The following is a 24,695-nucleotide window of genomic DNA, read 5'->3' as shown; positions in this document are numbered from 1 at the left end:
TGGGTGGGAGGAGGAGTATTCTAGGTAGCTGTGGGAGTCGGTGGGCTTGAAATGAATATTGGTTTCTAGGTGGTTGCCCGATATGGAGACAGAGAGGTCCAGGCTTGATGGACTGAATGGCCTATTCTTGCTCCTGTGGTCTACCATCCTGCCTGTTGGTCTGGTAATGCATCCATTATAAAATTCTAACCATTGTGTTCAAATCCCTCCTTGATTTCACTTCCTCCCAATCTCTGATACTTTTTCCAGCCCTGTAGCATCACCCCCTCCCCTCTTGATACCTGTACTGCTTCAGTCAGGCCTCTTGTACATCCCAGTGTTAGTCACCGCACCCTTGACAGCACTGTTTTCAGCTGTCTGGGGTCCTGCAAGCTTTCTGGAACTCCTCCCTAACCATCTCTACCTGTCTGTCTCCACATTTAAGACACTTGTCCTTAAGATCTCCCTCTTTCGCCAAGCTTTCGCTCACCTGTCCTGATAGCTCTGTATGTAGCACAGTGTCAAATTCTATCTGAGCGTTGCTCCTATGAAGTGTTTTGGTAATTTACAATGTCAAAACAAGTTGTTGTTGGATCCAGCTGATGGTGTAAAAGTACAGGAGGAGCTATTCTTGGTCCTAACATTTTTCTGTAGATCTTGAATTTTGTCCTATTGTTGGAAATCACCCACATAGCGGCTGAACATACAGACGTTCCTTGACTCCAACCAGTTATTACTGAACATTGATGTACAAGCCAAACATTCCAATGTGAAAAGTTTCATCTCAGAAGCCAAAGGTAATATTATTCCAGGCTGAGATCTGAAGACAGTTTCGGGAACCATTGCAGTAACATTAAAAGCCTGTTTAGAAAATCTTCAGTAATTCTTCTTATGAAAATTGCTGCAGTATCATTATGTATCAGGCCCCAATGAGAAATATTAACCCCAGAGTAGAGTTGCAATGGATTTCAAGCTTGACGAATTTAGAACAAACCGACCAGAACGTTTAGCTTGTGCAATGATTGTGATGCTATTCAACCCTGAATTTAAATGTGAGAAACAGCTGTCTATGTGGGCAACTGTGTGATTCAATCACGGGAGTGGGTGTCACTCATTCTGTGAATGTGCAGTTTTTTTTTAAAGGAATCATGTGCAGGGTGTGGGCATCAATGACAAAGTGAGAATTCACTGCTGCTCCTGAGCTTCCTGAGAAGGTGGGATAAAACAATGGATAATGGAAATGGGGTGTTGGAATGGATCGGGGTGGGGGGTGGGGGGTGGAGAACAAATGACGCACCTCAACAGAGATTAACCCAATCACTGCCACCACCCCAGAGATTAACCCATTCACTGTCCAAATTAGTGAAAGTTTAATCATTAGTTACCCTGTTCCAGTACACATTAACCTGTTCATTGGAAACTTCCAATTGTTAATTGAACATCCCCAGTCTCCAATGATTGAATGACAGTTTAATATTCTTGGCAGTTTACTAATCCTTGAAATAAACACAACTGCCTATCACATGTTTCATGTTCTAGTGGCAAGTAATATTCATGCTGCACAAGTGCCAGGCAATGACCATCTTCAACAAGAGACAATCTAACCATCACCCCTTGACACTCAAATGACATTACCATCACTGAATCCTCCACTATCATTGACCCAAATCTGATCTGAAATGCAAAGGCTACAAGAGGTCAGAGGCTAGGAATCTTGCAACAAATAACCCACCTCCCGACTCTCCAAAGCCTGTCCACAATCGACAAGGCGCAAGGTCAGGAGTATGATGGAATACTTCCCACTTACCTGGATGGGTGCAGCTCCAACATTACTCAAGAAGCTCAACACCATCCAGGACAAAGCAACCCACTTGATTGCCACTACATCCTCAACCATCCACTGCCTCCACCACAAATGCTCAGTAGCAGCAGTGTGTACTATCTACAAGATCCACTGCTGAAAGTCACCAAAGATCCTCTGACCCCATGATCTCTATCATCTAGAAGGACAAGGGCAGCAGATACATGGGAATGCCACCATCTGCAAGCTCTCCTCCAAGCCACTCCACATCCTGACTTGGAAATGTATCAGCATTCCTTCAGAGTCGCTGGGTCAAAATGCTGGAATTCCCTCTGTAAGGGCATTCTGGGTCAACCTACAGCACATGGACTGCAGTGGTTCAAGAAGACAGCTCACCCCCACCTTCTCAAGAGCAAGTAGGGACAGGCAATAAACACTGGCCCAGCCAGCAACATCCACATCCCAGGACTGAACTAAAAAAAGTTCTAACTGTTTTCCATCAGATGAGTTGAGTAGCTTTTCGAACATGTCTGTCACTCCCTGATACGCAGCCTGTGTACTCCCTGCTCCTCCCTCACCCTGAGTACGTATGGTGTCAGGAACAGGACAAGGCCATTCAGCCTTTAAGTGTGCTCTGACACTCAACAAGATCACGGCTGATCTGTAACTCATTCACTTTCACTTGCCTTTGTGCCAGATTCATTTGAATCCCTCAGCCATCAAAACCTACCAATCTCTGTCCTGAAATTCCTATTGAACCACAGCTTTTTGTGGGAGACAGTTCCAGATTTCTGCTTCCCCCTCTGTGTGAGGAATTGCTTTGTGACACCACTCCTGAATGTGACATCTTTAATTTAGAGATACAGTAACCCCCTCCCTCCCTTGGGGACATTCAAAGCAGATCTCCACCCTGCCCCCCTACCTATCAATACCCTCCCTTCCAGGGAACTGTTCCACTTCAGCAAATACCAGTTGCTGGGGTCAGGAGCTGAAAGTGTGGAAGAGATCAACGGGAGAGGTTCGAAGGATTTAGTTTGGAGAAGGTGGAAATGTGCTCTCTGGAACAAAGGAGATTGACAGGAGAATATCTATCCCAGATCTTGACAGATTTGGATAAGGCAGATAAAGCAAAACTGTTTGTGTTTGCTGATGGGGGATACAAGGACTTGGGGGGACACAGATTCAGAGTCTGGGCAAGATATACAGGGGGAATGTGCAGAAGAACTTTATTTACTCAGTGAACAGTAACAACCTGGAATTCCTCACCCCGAAGGGGGTGGAATCAGAGACAATTAGAGAAATATCTTGGCAAAGCCAGAGGGCCAGAACAGGAGGATGGGACTGACTGGATTGTTCCACGATGGGCCAGCATGGACTCATTGGGCTGAAAAGTCTCATCCTGTGCATTAATAACCTTGTGACTTTGATTCCAACCCATTTTTCAAACCTTCAGTTATGACTGACTGTTGCAGCTAAACCAATGGCTCCTTGAAATCTCCGCCAATGTTTGTTGTCAGATCATTAACTTGCACATTTTTAAAAATTATTTTATTGTGGAAGCAGATAGTGAATTAAAATAACATTTTTATATATAGTTAATGTAATTTAAAATGTGAGATGTGTTGGGATGTAACATGTGTGGAAGGAACATGTGATTTTAGACATAGCTGTCCCTGACTGGACATTCCCCACTTCCTCTTTAAGCGTGTTGTAGACTCTGTGCTGGAGATTGGTCAATAATCTGTCCTCATCAAATATCTGGGTGGCAGAAGATGAATTCGATGGACCTTGGTCTTTTATTGCTCCAGGAATTTCTCTCAAGCTGACCAGCCAAATGCCTCAGGAAGATCAAGTCCATTTGAATGAAGAAATCTCTCAGCTTTTCCTTGGGATGGTTCCCATATCATTGCAGTGGCCACGCTTCAAAAGGAGAAGTAGTTTGTGACATCCTGCGTTTTTAAAACAGTGATATATAAATGTAACTTCTGCCTCAATTTACAAGTTTTTCAAAGTGAAGCTTCTTAAATTACCCTGTGTCTTTTCCTCTTTGCAGCATTGAGTGATGTATGGTGAAAATAACGTAGTCTTTCTAACAAATGCATTGTTATAGACCTAAGTCCAGTATCAATTCTACAGGATTAGTATGTTTCTTAATTCTAGCCCATACCCTGAATTAAAATAACAGCTTGGCTCAGTGGATAGTATTCTGGGAGCAAACGCTCCGTTCAGGAGACTGGAGTCCAGAATTGAAAGGGATATTTTGGTGCAATACAAGGGTATACTGCAAGGTTAAATGTGTCATTTTTCAGATGATGCTTGAAACTGAGCCTCCATTTGTCTGTTCCTGACGTAGAAGATTTCTAGAGATCTATCAGACTCCTCCTGGTGTCCTGGCATCAACATTCCCTCCAGCATGGATTGTTATTTCTTTGCCACAATTACTTCATGAATCAACAAACAAGTTCAGATTCCCTGAACTGTCATCCCACTTCAGGTTTGTTGAACTTTTAATGTTGAATTGTGTTTCCCCAATCCCCTAAAGTAGTAGAGTGACTACATTTTAAAAGTAATTTATAAACTGTAAGTATTAAACCCAGTCTGGCAGTGGGGTTGGGAACAAAAGAGAATGTCGAGGACGGTACAGAAGCTAATGAGAGCGATAAATAGTAAAGGCAGTGTTGGTAATCCAGTACTAGACAGGGCAGGCAAGAGCATGACAGGAAGCAAGGGAAGGCTGGGTTAAACTGCATTTATTTCAATGCAATTGGGCTGACAGGTAAGGTAGATGAACTCAGGGCATGGATGGGAACATGGGACTGAGATATTATTGTTTCTACAGAAACACGGCTGAGGGATGGACAAGACTGGCAGCTCAATGTTCTGGGGTATGGATGCTATGGGAAGGATAGAAAGGGTGGTAAGATGGGAGTGCAAGTTGCGTTTTTGATTAGGGAGAACATCACAGTAGTACTGAGAGAGGTCATTCTTGAGGATTCGTCCACTGATTCTATATGGGTAGAACTGAGAAATAAAAATGGGGGAGATGAATTTGATAGCATTGTACTAAAGGCCCCCAAATAGTCAGAGTTTGAGAAGCAACTATGTAAAGAGATTGTAGACAGCTGCAAGAATAACAGGGTTGTAATGGTAGGGGATTTTAACTTTCCTAACATCGACTGGGACTGCCATAGTATTAAGGGCTTGGATGGAGAGAAATTTGTCAAGTGTGTTCAGGACGAATTTCTTATGCAGTATGGAGATGGCCTTACTGGAGAAGGGGCAAAACCTGACCTCCTCTTGGGAAATAAGGCAGGGCAAGTAATGAAAGTGTTAGTGGGGGAAAACTTCTGGTACACAGTGACCATAATTTCATTATTTTTAATATAGCTATGGAAAAGGATGGGTCTGGTCCACAGGTTAAAGCTTTAAATAGGAGCAAGGCCAATTTAGATGGTCTCAGACTATTTTGATTGGAGGAGGCTGTTTGCAGACAAAGGGACATCTGGTAAGTGGGAGGCTTTACCAAGTGAGTTAATGAGGACTCAGGGGCAGCATGTTCCTGTTAGAGTAAAGGGTAAGACTGGCAGGAGTAGGGAACCCTCGATGACTACAGTTATTGAGGCCCTGGTCAAGAAAAGGGAGGAGGGATATGACAAGTATAGGAAGCTGGGATTAAGTTAATTCCTTGAGTAGTATAGAGGGTGTCGGAGTACACTTAAGAAAGAAATCAGGAGGACTAAAAGGGGACATGAGACGGCTTTGGCACACAAGGTAAAGGAGAATCCAAAGAGATTCTACAAGTATATGAAGGGCGAAAGTGTAACTAGAGAAAGATTTAGGGCCTCTTAAAGATTAACAAGATCATTTATGTGCAGAGCCACAAGAGATACATGAGATCCTAAATGAATATGTCTCATCAGTATTTACCATTGACAAAGACATAGATACTAGGGAACTTGGGAAATAAATAATGATGTCTTGAAGAGAAGTTCACATTACAGAAGAGGAGGTGCTGCAAGTCTTAAAACACATTAAGGTAGATAAATCCCCAGGACCTGATGAATTATATCCCAGGACTTTGTGGAAGGCTAGGGAGGAAATTACGGGGCTAATAGCGGAGATATTTGTATCATCGACAGCCACAGATGAAATGCCCAAAGATTGGAGGGTGGCTGAAGTTGTGCCATTATTTAAGAAAGGCTGCAGCGAAATGCCTGGGAACTACAGACCAGTGAGCCTAACATCTGTGGGTAAATTGTTCGAGGGGATTCTGAGAGAGAGGATCCACAGGCATTTGGAAAGGTAAAGACTCATTTGGGATAGTCAGCATTGCTTTGTGTGTGGGAAATCGTGTCTCATGAATCTGAGTTTTTTGAAGGGGTGACCAAGAAAGTAGATGATGGCAGTGCGGTAGATGCTGTCTACATGGACTTTAGGACAAGGTACCGCATGGTAGGTTGTTGAGTAAGTTTAAGTCTTATGGGATCCAGGGACACCTAGCCAATTGGATACAAAATTGGCTTGTAGGTAGAAGACAGAGGGTGGTGGTAGAGAGTTGTTTTGCAGACTGAAGGCCTGTAACCAGCAGTATGCCACAGGGGTTGGTGCTGGGTCCACTGTTATTTGTTATTTATATAAATGATTTGGATGAAAATTTAGGAGGTATGGTTAATGTGTTTGCGGGTGATAACAAAATTGGTGACATAGTGGACAGTGAAGACGGTTAGCTGGAAATACAGCGAGATCTTAATCAACTGGGTCAGTGGGCTGAGGAATGGAAGATGGAGTTTAATTTAGATAAATGCAAGGTGTCGCATTTTGGTGAATCAAACAACGGCAAGACTTACACAGTCAATGGAACGGCCTTGGGAAGTGTTATAGAACAAAAAGATCCAGTGATACAGGTTCATAGCTCCTTGAAAGTGAAGTGACAGGGAGGTAAAGAAGGCTTTCGGCATGCTAGCTTTCATTGGTCAGAGCATTGAGTGGAGGAGTTGGGATGTCTTGTTGCAGCTGTGTAAGATGTTGCTAAGGCCATATTTGGACTACTGCATGCAGTTCTGGTTGCTTACTATGGAAAGGATGTCTTTAAGCTAGAAAGAGCGTAGGAATGATTTACTGGGATGCCATCTGGATTGGAAGGTTTGAGTTATGAAGATAGGTTGGATAGTTTGGGACTTTTATCCCTGGAGCATAGGAGACTGCAGGGTGGCCTTATAGAGGTTCATAAAATCAAGAGAGGCGTAGATTAGGTAGATACGCAACAGCTTTTCTCCATGGTAGGGAAGTCTAAAACTAGAGGTCATAGGTTTGAGAATGAGAGTGGAGAGGTACAAAAGGGCCCAGAAAGGCAATTTTTTTCCCAAAGAGGCTGATGAGTGTCTGGAACAGGCTGTCAGCAGAGTGAGGGAGGTGAGTTAAGAAACATTTGGACAGGTAAATGGATGGGGATAGGTATGGAGGGATATGGACGAAACACAGTCAAATGGAACTAGATTAATTGTGAAAACTGGGTGGCATGGACAAGTTGGGCCGAAGGGCCTGTTTCCATGCTGTAAATCTCTATGGCTCTGTAAATGCAAATAAAATATTCTCAGCTGTAAAATATATAATCTGCAGTAAAAAGCAAAGGTTATAAGAAGTGTTAAGAAATTTTATGAAGACCCCCTAGGCCAGAGCAGCTTAACCCTAGGGTATTACAGTGCAAAATGCTGACTGCCCCCTCAATGTGGTTGAAATATCAACCGCCTACTTCAGATAGTGCCACTGAGCATTTACCATTATTGTTACAGCATTGCCACCTCCTGGCGAATGAGTGTATTGCAGCATCTAGTAGGCAGCAGCGCCACCAACAGATATCGAGTGGTACTGCGTTTAACGCTCCCATTTTCCGGGCGATTGCAGTTTTTGAATTTAGTGGAGGATTGACTGCCTTCCCTGCGCCAATGCCCCTGGCGTCCCCTCTAATCGGAAAAATGAAACACTATAATTAAAGGTGTAAGGTATAAGCAAGGATGAAGGCCAGGAAGTGCCTCGTACCAGCTCCAGTTCTGCCCGGAGAGCCTCAGAAGAGATCTCATTGCAGTTGAGCTGTAGCTAGCTGGTTAGCTGTAGATATTGCAGCCACATTGAGGGGGCAGTCAGCATTTTGCACTGTAATACCCTAGGGTTAAGCTGCTCTGGCCTAGCGGGTCTTCATAAAATTTCCCACACAGCCACTTTCCAGCTGTAGGTACCAGAAAACAGCAAGAGAGGAGCCAAGCTGCATCACCACTCACTAACCAAGATGGCACTGAGACACGTTCTGTTGCTGCAATGAAATCTGTAAACACAGTATTGCCTGGGTTTCAAACTCAATTTTTGTAAAGATGCTGCATTTGTAACTGTTAATTATAAAATAAGTATAATAAAGTTCAATGCAGAAAATGTGATGTGATTCATTGTGGTAGGAAGAATGAGCAGAGGCAAAATAAAGGATACAATAAGGGGTGCAGAGCAGAGGGACCTGGGGGTATGCGTTTATAAATTGTTGAAGGTGACAGGTCTGGTCGACAAACTGGTTAATATTTCAAACGGAATCCTGGTCTTTTTAAATAGGTGACATAAACTGAAAAATCAAAGAAATTATGTTGAATTTCTATAAACGGCTGCTTTGCCCTCTGTTGCAGCACTGTGGCCAGTTCTGGGTGCAGAAAAGATTTCCGAGAAGGGTTCCTATGATAAAAGATTTCAGTTATTTGGGTTGATTGGACAGTCTGGGGTGCTCCTGACAAAGAAGGCTCAGAAAAGACTTGGAAGAGGTATCTCTGATCACAAAGAGCCTCGCCAGAGAGCAAAAGGAACAGAAACACTTGCAAGGCTAGAGGGAAAAGGCAGAGGAGGTAGGACTGGCTGAGGTAACACAGCTTCTAGGGTTGAATGGTCTCCTGGTGTATTGTAACTGATGTGCGACTCTATATGACCAGTGTTAATGTACCTGGATCCACAAGCACAAAATATAATCCTCAACATCCCTGAGGATCAAACTATGGCTCAGCTCTTACTACGAACTCATGTCCCTCAAAGAGACTCGATCATGTGATCTGTGTGACCTACTGCAATGATATTCCTGAAGGAGTGCTGCACTGTTCCATGTCCTGTCTTTTGGACAAGATGATAAATTGAGGCGTGAAGTTTTGTCCTCTCAGGAAGATGTAAATGATCCAACTGTCAGTAGGGGTGATACTCAGAAGGGAGCTCCCCTGCAATATTTCTCGCTCCACAAACATTACTAAAAAATACTGATTGCCTTGTCATTATCACAGTGCTGCCCCTGGAATCTTCTGTGTGCAGAATGGCTGCTCCATTTCAACAGTGATTTCTCTATGAAATGTTCTTGATTGATGGTAGTTACCTGTGTGATCTCCAGTACCAGAAAGGTAGAAACTTCCTCTGATTAAAAATTGGAAAGGCTGAAGTCATTGTGATCTGTGCCCACCAGAATCTCTGTCCCCTCACCAACGCCTTCATTCCCTGACCCTGACACGGTCTGGCTCTGTTCACAACTTTGGGGGTATTTGGTCCTGAAATGAACTTCTAACTATCGATCCCCACCATCACTAAGACCCACCCAAAACACTTCCAAAACCTTGTCTGTCTCAGCTCATCTACTGCTGAAGCCCTCATCCAGGTCTTTGTTACCTCTAGACTTGACCATACCAACTCAGTCTTGACCAGACTCCATAAACCTGAGGTCATTCAAAACTCTGCTGTCTGTATCCCAGCTCAGACCAAATATGGTTCACTGATCACCTCTCTGCATTCACTGATCTATGACTGGTTAAGCAATCTCTTTATTTTAAATCTCTCATCCTTCTTTTCAAATTTCTCTGTGTCTTTACTTCTTGCTATCTCTATATCTTCCAGCACCACAACCCTCCATGATCTCTACACTCATCTAATTCTGGTTTCTTGAGCAACAAAGTTTAATTGTTCGACCATTGGAGGCCATACTGGATCCCTAAACTTCAGGATCCCTGTTCCAAACCCTTTTTCTCTCTCTCCTCCTTTAAGAGGTTCCTCCCTTTCGTACCAAGCTTTTGGTCACTTGCCTAAATATTTCCTTGTGAAGTTTTGTTTCTAATCTTGTTTTATAATGCTAAATACAACTTGTTGATTTGGGCTGAGACTGTGAAAGGCAAGATATTTATTTGGTAGATATTTATTTGGTTATTTATTTCTGAAGAAGGGTCCAGACCTGAAACATCAGCTTTCCTGCTCCTCTGATGCTGCTTGGCCTGCTGTGTTCATCCAGCTCTACACCTTGTTATCTCTATATTTATTTGGTAGGTCAGTCTATTACATAACAGGAACAAAAACAGAAGTTGCTGGAAAAGCTCAGCAGGTCTGTCAGCATCTGTGAAGGCTCACCAGACCCGAAATGTTAACTCTGATTTTCTCTTCACAGATGCTGCCAGACCTGCTGAACTTTTCCAGCAACTTTTGTTTTTTTTCTAATTTACAGTTCTTTGGTTTTCATCTATTGTACAACAGCACCACTCTCTGGCGTCCAGCAGTATTGCAGTTACAGCACAGCTCATCCAATGATTTATCAGTAACCAGAAATAAACAGTCTGGATGTAGGAATTAAGTAATTTACTTGTTCTGGAATGAGTTATTTGTATCTTGGGAACAGTTAAAACATAAATGGAACAGCATCTTGACTCTACAAGACACCTCAGCCTCCCCTCCTGCAGCTTCAGGTCAAAACTCTCCTGTCTGCAGACCAACTTGTGCCATCTTGTTACCCTATCACCCTCTTTACTGCTGAACCCCAAATCCCTCTAGGCCTTCAGCCTTCCTATCTCTTAAATTACCCCCAGCCGTAAAACCCACTTCCCCACCAAACCGCGATCTCCGTTCTACTCTAATTCTAGTCTCTTGAGCATCCCCATTTTAATCTATCATCAGTGACTATGCCTTCACCTGTCTGGGACCCCACTCTCTGGAATTCTCTCCCCAAAACCTCTCCACCTTCCTCCCCCTTGCTCCTTGACACATACCTCTTTTTCTAAGCTTTTGATTACTGAGAGGCAGTGTTTAAAAGATTTAAGCCGGAAATGAGGAGACTTTTTTTCCACAGAGGGTTGACAGTGTGAAGTTGGGTGGAGTATTTGTGGACTGGGAGGCAGGACATTAGAATTTGGTACTTGTAAAGTTTTGGTGTTTGTAAAACGCTAGGGGGGAAAGCAGTCCCTCGAAAAGACTGTGTTTCTTCTATGCTTAGAGATTCAAAAAGGATGTCTGTGGGCAGCAGTTTGCGGGTTTGCAGATGCACAGAGAGCACCTGAATAGGAACATTTGTTTCAAAAGGTCGTACAGTTAGCAGCCAAGCGGCAGTTTTGTTGTCAAGACAACAAGTATTGAATTTAGCCAATCAATTTGAATCAGGCACCTAGAGACCAAAAACCAATTAAATTTAAATCTGATGGTTTTGACAAGATAGGACCAATCCTAGTGTAAGAAACTGATATGTCATCAAGGGTATAAAAGGAGAGGGCAGTTGGAAAATCAGGGGAGTTAACAGCTCTCAGCTCACAAAAGAGAATCACTGGCTCTCACAGTTTTCTCTAGGTTTTAGAGAAAGCACCACCTAAATTGAAGGTACCTGCAGCACAACTTGGTAATATTCCTGACAGAACATTCGACAGAGAAGGCACAAAGCATTGTGGAAGACATGTAATCTGGCTGTAATTTTTTAAAATATAAGTGGACTTTTATTTATTGGAATAGCATACCATTAGAATCTTGTTTTATTTGGTAATAGTTAGTACTTAGAAGGGGTTTATTCAGTTTGTTAATAATTTAGTTAGTTTGTTCACTGTGAGAATTAGATAAATAAGCTGTTACTTGTTGATTGTAAAGTGAGTGTCAGGGATTTGTTTTATTTAACCACTAGAAGTTGCTGAGAAGCATGTGACACCACTTTTCACCATCCTTTTTAACAGATTATATGCTCCTCTTTGGGTATTTTGGTTTTAGTTCTCAGAAGTGGATCAACCTCTGCTTTATAACACATCACTCGGACACTGGATCATTGAATATTTTTAAGACTGAGCTAGATAGAGTCTGAACTCACCAGGGAGTCACAAGTAATTGGAGATAAGCAGTAAAGTGCAATTGGATCAGCCCTGATCTTACTGAATAGCGGAGCAAAGTCAAGGGGCTCAATGGCCAATTATTCTGCAAATTCACTTGTTCAAGTGGTGTGTACTCTGACTAAACACATTCCATACTTTCACCATTTGAGCTGAACCCAATTCATAATCAGCACAGCATCTGAAATCTTAACTACAACTCGTAAAATTATCATTTTTTGCTAAACATTTACATTTCAAGTTCAGGAGTCATATTGTGGAAGAGCTCAATAAGAGAAATGTGAAGAAATGTAATCAATTCCAGTGAAACCCAGGGCTGAAAACCAAATTTTCTTGTCCTGTTCCTAAGGTACTTCTTTCTGCTAGAACAGGCTCCCACAAGCACTCGGGTTGGGTTTATTTGGGCATGGGGATGGGGGTAGCATGTGGATCTCCCAGGCTTTAATCCAATGCTTCCCGAATGTCATTCCTGTTTGACAATTGATGTGTGTGTGTGTGTAGGGCGAGGGTGGTTACTGCTGTTACAAATCTGTTGAAGTTCTCTGGCAGCTAATTTGGGGGTTGACTTCCACCTTGGGAAGCCCTGCCTTATAACATTCTTAAATGTTCAGAAATATCTACCGGACTCTTGCATCCTACTTTAATTTGGATAAATGCGAGGTGTTGCATTTGGTAAGACGAGCAGGGGCAGGACTTATAATAATTAATGGTAGGGCCCTGTAGAGTGTTGTTGAACAGAGAGAGACCTAGAGGTTCAGGTACATAGTTCCTTGAAAGTTGCATTGCAGATAGACAGTGGTGAAGATGACCTTTGGCACACTTGCCTTCTTGATCACTGCATTGAGTATAGGAGTTGCAAAGTCTTGTGGTTGTACAGAATGTTGGTGAGACCACTTCTGGAGTACTGTGTAGTGTTCTGGTTGCCCAGCTATAGGAAGGATATTATTAAATTGGACAGGGTGCAGAAACGATTTACAAAGATGTTACCAGGACTGGAGGGTTTGAGGGTTTCAAGGAGAGGCTGGGACTTTTTTCACTGGAGCATAGGAGGCTGAGGGGGTGACGTTATAGAGGTTTATAAAAGCAAGAGGGGGCATAGATAAGGTGAATAGCAAAGGTCGTTTCCTAGTGTAGGGAGGTTCAATACCAGACTACATATTTTTAAGGTGAGAGGAGAAAGCTATGAAAGGGACCAGAGGTGCACCTTTTTCAGAGAGGGTGATTCGTACATGGAATGAACTGACAGAGGAAGTGGTAGATGCAGGTACAGTTACAATATTTAAAAGACATTTGGATAGGTACATGAATAGAAAAGACTTAGAGGGATATGGGCCAAACACAGGCAAGTGAGACTAGTTTAATTTGGGAAACCTGGTCAGCATGGACAAGTTAGACCGAGTCTGTTTCTGTACTGCATAACTCTGTGACTATTTGGTAATGAAATAGGCCAAGATTCTTTGACACAACTTTTCAGAACCTCAAATTAGACAGGCAGCCAGTTCCCTGCACTCCCTGTGGAAGGAGAATACAGATTATTCCAGCAACATCAAGACCCTCAGACACAAAGTAAACTTCATGGACTAAGTATTAGTCTATGCAATATCCACTAACATGCCAGATGATTTATGACAGCATCACTGTATTCATGACCAAAGGTTGTTTCCCCTTGTGGGACAGTCAAAACCAGATGGCATCATCTGGTAAGGTGTCACCCATTTAAGACAGAGATGAGGAGTAATTTCTTCTCTCAGAGGGGAGTGAATTTGTGGAATTCTTTATCACAGAGGGCTGTCAAGGCTAGGTCTTTGAGTATATTCAAGGTCAAGATAGATTTTTGATCAGTAAGGGGAATCAAGGGTTATTGGGAAAAGACAGGAAAATGGAGTTGAGGATTATAAGATCAGACACAATCTCATTGAACGGCAGAGCAGACTCAGTGGGATGAATGGTCTACTTCTGCTCCTACGTCTAATGATCTTATTTCCCCCAATCAATTCCCAATAAACAGGAAAACAAATGAGGAAATCAGGTGCACATATCATGTACGGAGCCTTGGAGGTGGTTGCAGGGTTACCCGCTAGTCTCTACTCCACATCTGCCATTATAGCCTGAGATTGACAGCAAACAATTGTGAAACAGGGTTATAACCCACAGTTTGATCACTCTGTTTTACATTAGCACCTTAATGTTGTACAAGGATTTGGCTCTTTGAAGCACTCTTTCTCCCGAGGGTTGTGGCAGGAATACATTCAGTGTGGTGTGCAGGGTCAGGGTTCCACGATGTTAGACACTTGTGAGAGTAGCTGTGCTGCTCTCTGCTGTGGCAGAAACAAGTGGGTTAAGGATGAAATGTCCCCAATAAGCTGCTTTTCTCAATGTATGTTCAATATAATTAAAACACAAAATACCTTTGTAAAAACAACGCCTTTATGGTAAGATTTTGAAGTAAATGTTTCTAATAAAAAGGCACAAGGGGAGAAAAGAAACAGAGAATGGAAAGCACCCAAAGGAACAAAATGACGAGGGGGGGTGAGGGCATTTAGAAGCAGCTTAGAAAAATAAAAGAAAATAGGAATGTTTGAGGCAATGCCAAGCCTCCCCCACGTTCTGGCTGCTCGATTCATTGCTAGAATGCTTTCTTCTGGGTACTAAGTTGGCCAATTTCTGATTACAAGCCTGTCAGCTGCCCACCCCTCTCCCCAAACTCTCAATCATAGCTGTGCCCTGTTTGTGCACTTCAGGGATACTGGACATAATCCTGGTTGTCTTTGCATGAGGGCTGCACTGTCCAGGGGGGCAGGACCAGGAATCAACATTCTATACCTACATAACACCAAGACAGCTGATCATTCATCTCCCTGCTCTATGAATAATATATATGTATGCAGGTACTGTATGTACGTGTATGCGTGTGCGTGTGTATGAACTTGTGCAAAAAATGGCAGTAAACATAGTGGAAGGGTATGCAATTATCACACTGTGAGAGCGAGACAAGTTTTCAGCACACTTGCTTTATTTTTTTTTCAGTATATCCAGATTATAAATTTTGCATCTGTAAGAAATGGTTACTCTCTTTAACTCTTTCACTACCCAAAGGTTGACAACACTCTGGTGGCACCTTCAGTACAGCTGTGCAGAGTAGGTTAACTCAGCAGTAAATGATGCCACCACAGCAAGCACAGTGACTGAGTTAAGTGAAGCAACACGAAATAATTCAGCAAAATCTCACAATGTTTGACTACTGATATAAATAACACGACAAACACGACAGCTAAGTCAAGAGAACAGCACAGAAACACAGGAATTCGAACAAGCACTTTTGCTACAATACTGTTTACAATTTGCAGCTCTATAAAACGTTTTCATCAGGGCTGTGTGTCTCCCTACCAGGCTCTTGATGCATTTTCAGTCTAGTGCTGTCATCTCACCCACATACACCTTACCAAGGCCATACAGCTGGTTAAATGAGAATCCGTCCTTACCCCAACTGTGCACCCTCTGTAGGATTATCCTTGCATGCCTGTACCATTGCCCAATTGGATCAGGGCACACATTACAGTAATAGGGCCAGTGCAATTTGAAGGTCAGCAGAATCTTGTGGAATTGTTGGCATTGTGAAGGGCAAGACTGCAATGTGTGGCAATGCTGGAAATGTTAACTCTATAAATGTGTTAATGGTTTCCCTACAAATCTTACCCAGCAATGTCAATACCAACACTCAATCATCTCTTGTCAAAACTCTCATTCAACACAGCTTCTTTCAGCTGTTGGAACAAATGAATAATTTTCTCCCCTCGTGCTCCATTATATGTTTTTCTGCCTGTGATGGTGTGAGACTGTCCCCAGAAACAAAAAAATAAGTGATGTAGACTGTCCCTAGATTAATACTTAGTTTGGTAATGGCTGGTTGTATTTTATGAAATGTCACGATACAAGGAGAGTTTCCATTTGCAGTCTGCAAGAATGTGGTTTGGGCAGACACCAATGCTCCACTTGCAAATCACTGAAGAGGCAACTATGACAGATACTTACCTAATACCAGGGCGTGCGAAAGCAACATTCAAGGTATTACCCCTGAAACTGGGTTATATATATATAAATATATAGAGACAGAGAAAGAGAGAAAGAGAGAACGTGAGGGACAGAAAGAGAGACAGAGAGAGAGAGAACGTGAGAGACAGAAAGAGAGAGTGAGAGAGAGAGAGAGAGAAAGATTAAGCAAGCACTGGGGAAAGGCTAATCAAATTGCTACAGAAAATAATGACACCTAAAATGGAGAATACGTTAAGACACATTGTAAAAAAAGATGAAAATTAAACAAGTGCATTACTGATTTCCTATAACTGTTCATCCTCTGACATGAAAAGGATCAAATGTATACACCTGGGTTGGCCAACCAGATACACAAACATTTGGTTCCAGCTAAATGATTGGATATTCTAACTTATCCAATCAGAGGTCTGGATTTTGTTGTTATGTGTGGTCAGGTTACCATGTACAGTAAGTTACCAAGTATAGCAAGTTACTAGGTTACTAGGTATAATGTGCTCCATCATTCATTCCTCCACTGGATAGCTTCCATTTTAAATATTCTGCATTTTCAGGTCACTTCACTTCTTATGGCCTCAAATCTTCTCTGCTTGTGCCATGAAGACCATCCTCCACTTTCAGCAACTCCCAGCATCACACACCCAAGATTAACCTGAAAGATCAATCAAATGGCATTATTTCCCTGGAATTCGTCAAATCCACACTTTTGACCGCCTCAGTTTGTTTTCCTCCTCTCCTGATGAGGCTGGCTCTCACTGAAGCTCAGATATGATGTGGAGATGCCGGTGTTGGACTGGGGTGGACAAGGTCAGAAATCACATGGCACCAGGTTGTAGTCCAAAGGGTTTATTTGAAAACACAAGCTTTCTCAGCTTCACTCCTTCTTCAGGTGTTAGTGAGGTGGTATCAGACACAGAATTTATAAATAAAAGATCAAAGGGTTACACCACTGATCAGGATGTATTAAACAAACCTGAGATGCTGTTAAATCTTTAACCAGTTAGAAGGTTTTAATTGATTAATATGTATACGTAAATCCCTGAATTCCTTTGAAGTCATTGTCTTGAGAGAACTAAAGGTTTTATCAGTGTAAAGAGGAGGTGACATTTTAGGTCAGACAATGCACGTTAGGTGTGAGGTCTTGTTTGGAATTTGTTTGTGTTTTGGTTTGGAGTCAGACTGGTTATATTTCTAAAGTAAGAATTTATAAAATGCCATGTTGACTGTCTATAAATTGTGTGCTTTTTGAGCAAAATAGAATGTATCTGCAAATACAAATTCACCCCATAGATTCATGTGTGTGTGTATGTGTGAGTGTGTGTGTTTGTGAGGAAGAGGGAGAGGGAGAATGTGAGTGTGTGTGTGTGAGAGAGAGTGAGCGAGTGTGTGAGAGAGAGAGGGAGAGTGACAGTGTGTGTGTGTGTGAGAGAGGGAGAGTGTGTGTGACAGACAGGGAGAGTGAGAGTGTGTGTGTGAGAGAGAGAGGGAGAGGGAGTGTGTGTGTGAGAGAAAGGGAGAGTGAGTGTGTGTGTGAGAGAAAGGGAGAGTGAGAGGGTGTGTGTGTGTGAGAGAGGAGTGTGTGTGTGTGTGAGAGAGAGGGAGTGTGTGTGTGTGTGAGAGAGAGGGAGAGTGAGATGGTGTATGTGTGTAAGAGAGGCAGTGTGTGTATGTGTATAGAGAATGTGTGCGTGTGGGTGAGGGATAGGACGAGAGAGAGAGAGAGAGGGGGAGGGGGAGGGAGGGAGAGTGTGTGTAAGAGAGAGGGAGAGTGAGAGTGTGTGTGTGAAAGGGAGAGGGAGAGTGTGTGAGAGAAAGGGAGAGTGAGAGGGTGTGTGTGTGTGAGAGAGGGAGTGTGTGTGTGTGTGAGAGAGAGAGAGGGAGGGAGAGTGTGTGTGAGAGAGAGGGAGAGTGAGTGTGTGTGTGTGAGAGAGAGAGGGAGAGTGAGAGTGTGTGAGAGAGGGAGAGTGAGAGTGAGAGTGTGTGAGAGAGGGAGAGCGAGAGTGTGTGTGTGAGAGAGAGAGGGAGAGAGAGTGTGTGTGTGAGAGAGGGAGAGTGAGTGTGTGCGTTTGTGTGAGAGAAGCAGTGTGTGTATGTGTATAGAGAGTGTGTGTGTGTGTGTTAGGGAGGGCGAGAGAGAGAGACAGAGAGGGAGTGTGTGCGTGTGAGTGTGTGAGAGAGAAAGGGAGAGTGAGAGGGTGTGTGTGTGAGAGAGAGAGAGTGTGTGTGTGTGTGTGTGTGTGTGAGTGTGTGTGAGAGAGAGGGAGAAGGAGAGTGTGTGTGTGAGAGACGGAGAGTGAGAGAGGGAGAGTGAGAGTGTGTGTGTGTGTGTGTGTGAGAGAGAGGGAGAGTGACAGAGTGTGTGTGTGTGTGTGAGAGAGTGTGAGAGAGAGAGCGAGACAGGGAGCGTGTGTGTGTGAGAAAGGGAGAGTGAGTGTGTGCGAAAGAGGCAGTGTGTGTATGTGTATAGAGAGCGTGCGTGTGTGTGAGGGAGAGGGCGAGAGAGAGAGAGAGTGTGTGTGTGTGTGCATGTGTGTGGAGAGAGAAAGTGTGTGTGTGTGGGAGAGTGTGCGTGTGAGAGAGGAGAGAGACAGAGTGTGCGTGTGTGCTTCAGAGACAGTGTGTATGAGACAGGGATTTACATATACATATTAATCAATTAAAACCTTCTAACTGATTAAAGACTTAACGCCATCTTAGGTTTGTTTAGTACATCCTCATCAGTGGTGTGACCCTTTGATCTTTTACTTGTAAGTTCTGTGTCTGATACTACCTCTCTCACTAACACCTAAAGGAGGAGTAAGACTCTGAAAGCTTGTGTCTTCAAATAAATCTGTTGGACTATAACCTGGTGTCGTGTGATTTCTGACCTTGAAGCTCAGATACAAACTTGCTTTCCCAGTATTTTGCCCCCTGTGGCCATTCATCAACGACACAATGTGGTAGTGGGTCTTTAACTATTAAGGCATCACATCAGAGTTTCACTGAGCAAATTTTCTATAGAAAATATGTTATTCTTCACCTCCTCTCCTGAAGGAGCTGACTTTCACTGGGTTACAGGTCTGTCTATGAAGAGTCAACTGTCCCTGGTGTCTCACTCGGCTTGTTCGCAGATTATACAAACAAAGAGGACACCACAGCCAAGCTCAAAAGGTGTTCACCGGATACTTAAACATAAATAGACTTTTATACAGGGAATTGTTGGACAGTGATCAGGAATGGAAATTCTGTTTTGGTTTGCACCATCCTCAGTCCATGGAACAGATATTATATCCAGCTGATGTCTTCACTCCACCATTAATACAGTCAATATAATATGGCTTCTAATCAATCTAACAGTAAATTCAAAAGAAACTTTACCTAGAAAATGTCAGAACGTGGATCTCACTACTGTCAATTACCAGTAAAGGAAATTAATTTAAGGGAAAGGTGGATAAACATGGGACAAAGACATATTAATAGATTATGCTGTTGCATCATACTCCAAAATATAACTGTATTTAAGCAGAATTCAAGTCCATACGTTTGTGGGAGAGATTTATTTCCATTCGTCACCCTCCATAAAACTCTCACAACATTGATTACTAACTCCCCATATTTAGACAACCAGTTCAAACCCAATTAACTCAATTAATATGTTCACACCTGTTCACTCATTCCGTTAGGTCTTAGGCATTCCTACAAACCGTATTTAATGATAACAGACAGGGCTAGATATGAAACAGTAGAAGGTGACTTGTGTGGGCCATTGCCATGGATCAATTATGCTCAATATTTTTCTTAATTCTTTTATGGGATGTTGGTGTTGCTGGTAAGGCTGACCAATCCTTAGTCTCCGTTGAACTATTTGGCTTGTGAAGTAATTTCAGAGAGAAGTTAAAAGTCAACCACATTGTTATGGGTCTGGAGGTGCATGTAAGCCAGACCAGGCAAGATTTCCTTCCCAAAAGGCCATTAGTGTACCCAAAGGATTTTACAACACTGAACAACGCTCATGCTCTCCATCATTTGACTAGCTTTTAATTCCAACTTTTATTGAATTCAAATTTCAGCCCCAGAATATTACCAAGATACCACCATCTCCCCTAATGGTTCTGTGCTATAAATCTGATGAATGCATGTAAAGCACTTTGGGACTTTCCCCAAGATCTCTGATAAGCTTTACAAATACAAGTCATCCTTAACCTCTCAGCACCTGACTAACAATGCTTGATGGTTTTCCAGCTTCCAAACAGATTATAGAAGATCAGCTTTGCAGATCAATGACATGCTTACCTAGGATTTAGACAGCAGCTTGGATCTGAATGCCACCATCATCCGTTTACGGAAAATTGCAAACTCATTATCCACCTCATCCTTTTCTGCAGTGACGCCGACTCCTAGCCCAGACCTGTCTGTCGATGTCACACCTCTATGGAGAAAAGAGGATAACTTCGTAAAGTTTGCAGTATTAGAGAGTTTACTTAACACATTGATGCCAATACATTATCGAATGTAACCAAAGTGCTGGAACTAACACAGGTTAAGGCTGTGCAAGGCAATATAGACCCCTTTCGGAAGAAGGGTCCCAACCTGAAACAACAGCTTTTCTGTTCCTCTGATGCTGCCTGGCCTGCTGTATTCCTCCAGCTCCACAGTGTGTTATCTCTGACTCTAGCATCTGCAGGTCTTACTATCTCTCTCATAGGTCCCTTGAAGTTGCTTCCATCTCTACCACCTCAGGGGGCAGATCTGCATCCACCAATATTGTACCCTAGTGCTATAGTAACAGACCTGCCCCCACTAGTACTGTACCCCAGTGTCATACAGTGACAGACCTGTCCCCACCAGTACTATACCCCATGTTATACAGTGACAGACCTGTCCCCACCAGTACTGTACGCCAGTGTCATACAGTGACAGGCCTGTCCCAAACAGTACTGTACCCCAGTGTTATACAGTGACAGACCTGTCTCCCCCAGTACTGTAGCCCAGTGTTATACAGATACAGACCTGTCCCCACCAGTACAGTACCCCCGTGTTATACAGTGACAGACCTGTCCCTACCAGTACTGTACTCCAGTGTTATACTGCAACAGACCTGTTCCCACTAGTATAGTAACACGTGTCATATGGTGCAAATTGCTCCAGTATATGTGGCCTGCCTACTGTCATGCATCACTGAAGTGAACAATACTAATTTCCCATTGAATGAGGGAAAAATACCCTGACCTCATTAAAAAGAGTGACATTTGCATGTTTAATTTAGCACAGGGAAAAATCTGCATGCTAGGTGTTTTGGCGAATGTAAGCAGCAATATCAAATCCAGCCCAATCCCCCTCTTTCCTGTTTCATACCTGTTGACTGGGTCTCTGATTCCCTGCTTTTCTGAGCCCAGTCCCTCACCATCCTTCCAGCCCATCCTCTGCAGCATCTTGTACCCAACGTTGTCCACTGCCAGCTTATTTTTAGTGTAATTTAGATCCTCACTTTTCTGAAAAAGAAAACGCATTTGCTGAGAATAATCCTTTTGTATCCTCAACAATGAATCACTTTGAGCCAGTGTCATCAACCTTCAAAGACTGGTGGGGTAAAGAAACCATCCAGTGCAGAGTGCAGTCAGAAGGTTTCTAGTTTGTTCTCTAGACGTCCTGTGTTTGCTGATCTTTGTATAGGTGGACAAGTTCTCTCTGCTTTCCAGGCCTGGCTGGAAATCAGATAATCTACCTTCTTCTGACTAACATTTGATGACTCTGTTGGAGTGTTCACTGAGAGTTGATTTGGTTTATGAATAGATATTGGCCAGCAGACTGTAGATACACCCTGCATGCGTAAGCACTGGAAATGTCAATTTTGATTCTGGGCTCTGATCTCTGGAGTAAGATTGGAACACACAAACCCTAACTCACCACAATTAGTGATCAGATCAACAAACAAACAAGGTGATTCTGAGTTTAATTGGGTATTTTAGAGGAAGTAACCAAGAAGATTGATGAGGGCAGGGCAGTAGACACTGTTTACTTGGTCTTTAGTAAAACCTTTGACAAGGTTCCACATTTTTATTTTTATTCATTCACAGGATGTGGGTATCCCTGGCTAGGCCAGCATTTATTGCCCATTCCTAATTGTCCAGAGGGCAGGTAAGAGTCAACCATATTGCAGTGGTTCTGGAATCACATGTACACCAGACCTGGTAAGAATGGCAGTTTCCTTCCCTAAAGTGAACCAGATGGATTTTTCGGACAATTGGCAACGGTTTCACAGTCATCATTAGATTCTTAATTGCAGACTTTTATCTGCCGTGGCAGAATTCAAACCCGGGTCCCCAGAACATCACCTGGGTTTCTGATTATTAGTCTAGCAATGATACCACCAGGCCATTGCCTCCCTGCTAGACTACTTAGTAAAGTTAGATCATGTGAGTCACGGTGAGCTTGCCAATTGGATACAAAATTGGCTTAACAGCAGGAGACAGAGTGTGATGGTGGAGGGTTGTTTTTCAGACTGGAGGCCTGTGAGGAGTGGTGTTCCACAGGAATTAGTGTGGGGTATACTTCTGTTTGTCATTTATATAAATGAGTTAAATGACAATATAGAAGACATGGTTAGTAAGTTTGTAGCTGATACCAAAATGGGTGGTATAGTGGACAGTGAAGAAGGATATCTAAGATTACAAAGAGATCTTGAACAATTGGGTCAATGGGCTGAGGAGTGGTGGATGGAGTTTAATTTGGATAAATGCAAGGTATTGCATTTTGGTAAAACAAGCAAGGGCAGGACTTATACAATTAAAAGTAGGGCCTTAGGTAGTGTTGTAGAACAGAGACACCTAGGGGTTGAGGTACATAATTCTTTGGAGTTTGCATCACATATGAATATGGTGGTTAAGAAGGCACTTAGCATGTTTGCCTTCATTGCTCAGACCTTTAAGTATAGGAACTGGGACATTATGTTGAGGTTGTACAGGACATTGGTGATGCCTCTTCTGGAGCAGGGTGTTCAGTTCTGTTCAACCATTTATAGAAAGGATATTATTAAGCTGGTAAAGTTTCAGAAGAGATTTACTAGGATATTGCCAGAAATGGAGGGTTTGAGTTGTAAGGAGAGGCTGGATAGGCTGGGACTTTTTTCATGGGAGCGTAGGAGGTTGAGAGGTGACTTATAGAGGTTTATAAAATAATGAGGGGTATAGGGTGGGGGATTTAAAGACTATGGGGTATATTTTTCAGGTGAGAGGTGAAAGACATGAGGGGCAATTTTTTACAGAGTGTGGTTAGTGTGTGGAATGAACTTCCAGAGGAAGTGGCGGATGCAGGTAATGTTACAATGTTTAAAAGACATTTGGATAAGTACATGAATAAGAAATATTTGGAGAGATATGGGCCAAGTGCAGGCAGGTGGGACTAGCTTAATTTGAGATTACGGCACAGACTGGTTGGACTGAAGGGTCTGTTTTTGTACTGCATGACTGTATAAACTGTTACATTTCTGAACACTGTGGAGAACTTTCCTACTCTTTTGCAGAAATAATGTTATGGGATGTTTTGCATGCACCTGAAGAATTATGAAGCCTCAATGTAATGTCTCACCCAACAGAAAGCACCTCTGCAAGTGCCTACCTGAATTATGGGGCTCAAATCTCTAGAATGAGGCTGGAAACCATGGCATGGAGAGGCAAGAGAATGCTGCCCATCAATTCACGTCTGACAGTTGCAGGAGTTTGGGAGAAATTGTGTAATTTTTTTTTCACTTATTTTCCTGCATTTGAGCAGCAAGCACTTGAACATCCAGCTAGTGAAGATAAAACAATTAATAACTGAATTGATGCCTTAAGAAAAAGCCCAGGATGGATATTTGTTTGGGAACGTGACATTAGAATTGATAAATGGCAATACAGATGGGCCAGTGTGGGGTCATACCTGTTGGTTTGCAATCTTACCGTCTTTTTCTTCGGTTTGTACGTTGGTTTGTCATAACCAATTCTCTTTAACTCTCGGACTGAAATGACAGCACAAATTTATTAGTGATTTCTGTTTGTTACTTTAGCAACAAATGAAAGGAGAATGACAGTCTCACAGCCGAAATGACAAGTCAGCTTTCTAGGTTACTACTTTGTCTTTTGTATAACTTTTCACTGTGGCTTTAGATAGTAGGTATTTAAAATTAAAGAGCTTTTTAAATTTGAGCTTGCTTCAAAAGGGTTAACTTTTTCAGACAGTTCCTATTAGAAGGATATTCAGAAACTATTTTTCATACAGATGCCACATTGAGACCAGAAAGATGTCAGTGCTAAAGTACCCTATTGTAGCCCATTGTGTGTGATCTGCCATTCAATGAGATCATGGCTGATCTGATCATCATCAACTCCAGTTTCATGCCTTTTCCCCATAACCCTTAATTCCCTTACTGATTAAAAATCTGTCTGTCTCAGCCTTGAATATACATAACAACCCAACATTGACAGCCTTCTGCGCTAAAGAAATCCTTCATGTGAGATTATGCCCTCTGGTCCTAAACTCTCCATTTAGGAGAAAGAATCTCACAGCTTCTACCCGGTGAAGCCCCCAAAGTAGTTTAAAAGTTCAATAAGCTTGCCTCTCATTCTTCTAAACTTCAGTGAGTACAGGCCCAACCAGTGACTCTCTAACTTTGTTTTAGCAAGCTATGCTGACCTCCAAGGCCCATACACAACAGGGAATTCTGGACCAAAAGTCAATACCATGATTGTCATGCATGGAACATTGGAGCCAGG

The 24,695-nt window shown here is 42.7% G+C and overlaps 1 protein-coding gene across 3 annotated transcripts in view; it reads right to left on the bottom strand.

The window, feature by feature from the left end:
• Positions 1 to 14,907: 14,907 nt before the first annotated feature.
• The window catches only part of LOC109918680 (SURP and G-patch domain-containing protein 2-like), a 34,050-nt gene continuing 24,262 nt past the window's right edge, over positions 14,908 to 24,695 (bottom strand). For all 3 annotated transcript variants that reach the window (XM_048614308.1, XM_048614307.1, XM_048614306.1), the window contains 4 exons: positions 23,883 to 23,941; positions 21,301 to 21,437; positions 20,239 to 20,374; positions 14,908 to 16,618 (listed from right to left, as the gene is read on the bottom strand). In XM_048614308.1, the coding sequence (XP_048470265.1) occupies positions 20,239 to 20,374; positions 21,301 to 21,437; positions 23,883 to 23,941 (332 nt within the window). In that variant the 3' untranslated portion in view covers positions 14,908 to 16,618. The remainder of the gene's footprint in view (positions 16,619 to 20,238; positions 20,375 to 21,300; positions 21,438 to 23,882; positions 23,942 to 24,695) is intronic.

The sequence above is a fragment of the Rhincodon typus genome, chromosome 29, assembly GCF_021869965.1.
Source record: "Rhincodon typus isolate 14 chromosome 29, sRhiTyp1.1, whole genome shotgun sequence".
Classification (NCBI taxonomy): domain Eukaryota; kingdom Metazoa; phylum Chordata; class Chondrichthyes; order Orectolobiformes; family Rhincodontidae; genus Rhincodon; species Rhincodon typus.
The sequence above is the reverse complement of the archived record's forward strand: the minus strand, read 5'-3'. Positions and strand labels throughout refer to the sequence as shown.